The sequence below is a fragment of the Otolemur garnettii genome, unplaced genomic scaffold (genome assembly GCF_000181295.1).
Source record: "Otolemur garnettii isolate 467f Iridium unplaced genomic scaffold, OtoGar3 scaffold00022, whole genome shotgun sequence".
Lineage (NCBI taxonomy): Eukaryota > Metazoa > Chordata > Mammalia > Primates > Galagidae > Otolemur > Otolemur garnettii.
The window spans coordinates 22565486-22569328 of record NW_003852417.1 but is presented as its reverse complement, the minus strand read 5'-3'; the positions used below and the strand labels follow the sequence as shown (position 1 = coordinate 22569328).

The window sequence follows — 3843 nt, the reverse complement described above, 5'->3', positions numbered from 1 at the left end:
ATCAGTAGAGTACGCCGCGGTGTCACAGCTCACAGCAACCTCAAACTCTTGGGCTTAAGCTATTCTCCTGCCTCAGCCTCTCAAGTAGCTCCGGCTATTTTTTTTCTTTTTTTTGTTGTTGCAGTTGTCATTGTTTAGCTAGCCCCAGGCTGGGTTTGAACCTGCCAGCTTCTGTGTATGTGGCAGGTGCCCTAACAACTGAGCTATGGGTGCCAAGCCAATAGTCATGATTTTTAATTTGAATGGCTTCTATTCCATCATATTGATATGCCATAATTTAGTCTCCAAATATTTGATATTAAATTTTCAAGTTTGCATATTTCAAAGTACAACTACAAGTCGGATTTTGTCAAAGCCAGGAAGTTTTAGTGTTATCATTTTAAAATTAAGATAAATTGAATTTATTGGAATTAAAACCATCCAATTCACCAGATCCCATTTGCTATTTACAAATTGTGTGTAGGAGGCAAATTATCCTGTATATTTTTTAGAAACACAGTATTATCAACAGGGCCATCATTAGGAGAGCTAGTTGCATACTACTAATTTTTTTTTTCTTTTTTTGAGACAGAGTCTCACTATGTTGCCCTCGGTAGAGTACTCTGCCATCACAAATCACAGTAACCTCCAATTCTTGGGCTTAAACGATTCTCTTGCCTCAGCCTCCCAAGTAGCTGGGACTGCAAGTGCCAGCCACAACGGCGGGCAATTTTTTTTTGCAGTTGTTTAGCTGGCCTGGGCTGGGTTCCAACCCGCCAGCCTCAGTGTATGTGGTGGGCGTCCTACCCCCTGAGCTAGCATACTACTAATCTTAATACAAAAGTAAGGTAGAATAACATTGCAATTCACAGATTCAAAGTCTTGAATAAGGCTGACTACAAACCCCCCAAACACTGCTTCTTCCCCTGCCTTTGGCTCTAAAGTGTAACACTGACATTGTATCATTTATTGATCAACCAGGGCCTAGGATTTTTTTTTTTTTTTGAGACAGAGTCTCACTCAGTCTCCCTGTCGCGTTATTGCTCACAGCAACTTCAAACTCTTAGGCTTAAGGGATCCTCTTGCCTCAGCTTCCCAAGCAACTGGGACGACAGGCGCCCGCCACAACGCCCTGCTAGTTCTAGAGACCGGATCTCTTGCTCAGGCTAGTCTCAAACTCGTGAGCTCCTGCGATCCACCTGCCTCGGCATTCCCAAAGCGCTGGGATTACAGGCGTCAGCCACCGCGCCTGGCCGGCCTAGGACATTCTAGTAAGAACACTCCAGGAGTTAGCGGTTTCAGTTCCTTGAGAAAGAGCTGCAGTCGACTCCGGCAGCACCGGGAGTTCATGAAGCCAAGCCTCGCCCCCTGAGCTGGTCCGTGGGGCCTGCAGCTGGGTGGCGCTCGCGCTGGAGGGAAGGCTGAGAAACGATCCTCGTAGGAGTCCCACCCGGTGATACTAGACCTGAGTCAGGACACACTGTAGACCACAGACAACCTTCTAAAGTCGAAACCATCTGGAAGCCCATCCCAAGGCCCTCCAGGAAGCTCTGCGCACGCGCGCCAGTCGCGCGACATCCGTCACTTACGGCCGGAGCGGTTCGGGCCGGGAGTTGGTGGAGCGGTGCAGAGCTCCTACGAACAAACGGCTTGGGCGCAGGTAATTAACTCCCTCCCCCCTTTCCCACTTATTCTAGGTCCTTGGGACTGCCGCAGAGCTTACGGACTTGATGTGGGTACTTGGTCGTGGACTTTCCCACCTTGCTGCTCTCCTGCTCTGGGTGCTCCCGCGGCCAGGTGGGGGTGAGGGGCGGGGTCGGGGGCTGGGCTGGATTCCACATCTTGGTGTCTTAGTGGTGAAATAAATCTCCCGGGTAACTCGGAGCTTTTCTTGTTTTCCAAGACTAGTATCCGGGAGTGTGAATTGCAGGGTCCGCCATGGAGCCGGAGCAGATGCTGGAGGGACAGACGCAGGTACCATGAGGCCCTGGATTCAGGGTGGAGGCGTGCAAGGAGGCAGGGAGAAAGGGCACAGGGGTTATGTCTCTGACTCGTGTTTTGTTTTCTAGGTTACAGAAAATCCTCACTCTGAGTACGGTCTCACAGACAACGTCGAGGTAACTTGTCGTGTTCCTATGCCTCATTCAGTGTCTCTTGAGACCCGGAGAAAACTTAGACCCATTCCTACTGGGTTACTTTGTAGAAGGGAACACTTTTTTTGTTTTCATGAACTGAACGGTGTCAGATAATGGGTAACTTACTTTATTAGCGGTACTAATGCTTTGGGGTATGCAGAGATACAAATCAGTTTTGAACCAAGATACTGAACTTTTAAAAGTGGTATTCAGAGACAAAACACATTATTAAGGACACTGTCAGAACCGTTTTAAGTTTGGTAGCTGTTAATGCATCTGTTCGGATTTTGTTACGTAAAAACTGCAGTATTAAAGATCCTGTCGGTCTTGGTAGCATAATAGGGTGCTGGTGGAGTCAACACTTAATAATGTTTCTTTGTAGAGTTTCAGTAGTAGGTGCTATTGGAACCTATGGTACACATAGTAGATACTGTGTTTTTGCCTTACTGTAATTAAGTCTGATTCAGAGAGTCTGTGAAATTTTTCATGAGTGGTAAGAGGTTGTTTTCTAGAAAACAGGGACTACTTTGTAAATGAATGAATAAATGCTGGGACAAGTGAATTAACCAGACCAGGGTGGGATTTGTTAGGAGGGTTTCTGGAAAAGATTTGTGTGTGTGTGTGTGTGTGTGTTTTGCTATCGGCCTGGGTAGAGTGCGTGGCGTCACAGCTCACAGCAACCTCCAACTCTTGGGCTTAAGAGATTCTTTTGCCTCAGCCTCCCAAGTAGCTGCGATTACAGGCCCCACCACAATGCCTAGCTATTTTTTGGTTGTAATTTTCATTGTTTGGCAGGCCCAGGCCAGATTTGAACCCACCAGCTCTGTGTATGTGGCTGGCACCTTAGCCACTTGAGCTAGAGGTGCCACCCAGATTTGTGTGTTTTATTTTTATTTATTTTTATTTTTTTGAGACAGTGTCCCACTATGTTGCCCTTGGTAGAGTGCCATGGTGTCATAGCTCACAGCAACCTCAAACTCTTGGGCCTAAGTGATTCTCTTGCCTCAGCCTCCCAAGTAGCTGGGACTACAGGTGCCCACCACTATGCCTGGCTATTTTTTGGTTACAGTTGTCATTGTTGTTTAGCAGGCCTGGGCTGGGCTGGAACCTGCCAGCCTCTGTATTATGTGGCTGGTGCCATATTCACTGACCTATGGGCACCGAGCCCTCTTTTAGGTGATTTGAAAAAAATAAGAAAAAGAAGAAATTTACATTATGCCACACATTTCTGGGGCACTTCATTCTTTTGTGTAGATCTTGGTATCCATTTGGTACCATACTCTTTTTGCCTGAGGATTCTTCTAACATGTCTTGGTAGTGCAGGTCATTTCTACTGACAGATATTTTTTCTGGTCTTCAATGTATGTCTTTCCTTTGGCTGTTTTTGAGATTTTCTGTTTATCAGAGTTTTTTGATTGTGATGTGTCTTGGTGTAGTTTCTTTTTTTCTATTTTTCTTTTTTCTTTTTTTTTTTTTGAGACAAAGTCTTACTCTGTCACCCTGGGTAGAGTGCCCTAGTATCACAGCTCACAGCAACCTCCAACTCTTGGGCTTAAGCGATTCTCTTGCCCCATCCTCCCAAGTAGCTGGGACTACAGGTACCCACCACAATGCCTGGCTTTTTTTGTTGTTGTTGCAGTTGTCATTGATGTTTAGCTGGTCCAGGCTGTTTTTGAACCCATCAGCCTTGGTGTATGTGGCTGGCACCTTAACCACACTGTGCTATGGG

The 3843-nt window shown here is 46.4% G+C and overlaps 1 protein-coding gene across 1 annotated transcript in view; it reads left to right on the top strand.

Annotated features, from left to right (window-relative positions):
* Positions 1-1537: 1537 nt before the first annotated feature.
* The window catches only part of DPY30 (dpy-30, histone methyltransferase complex regulatory subunit), a 14143-nt gene continuing 11837 nt past the window's right edge, over positions 1538-3843 (top strand). Inside the window, exons 1-3 of the mRNA XM_003787510.3 lie at positions 1538-1639; positions 1883-1953; positions 2049-2096. Of these exons, the coding sequence (XP_003787558.1) occupies positions 1918-1953; positions 2049-2096 (84 nt within the window). The 5' untranslated portion in view covers positions 1538-1639; positions 1883-1917. The remainder of the gene's footprint in view (positions 1640-1882; positions 1954-2048; positions 2097-3843) is intronic.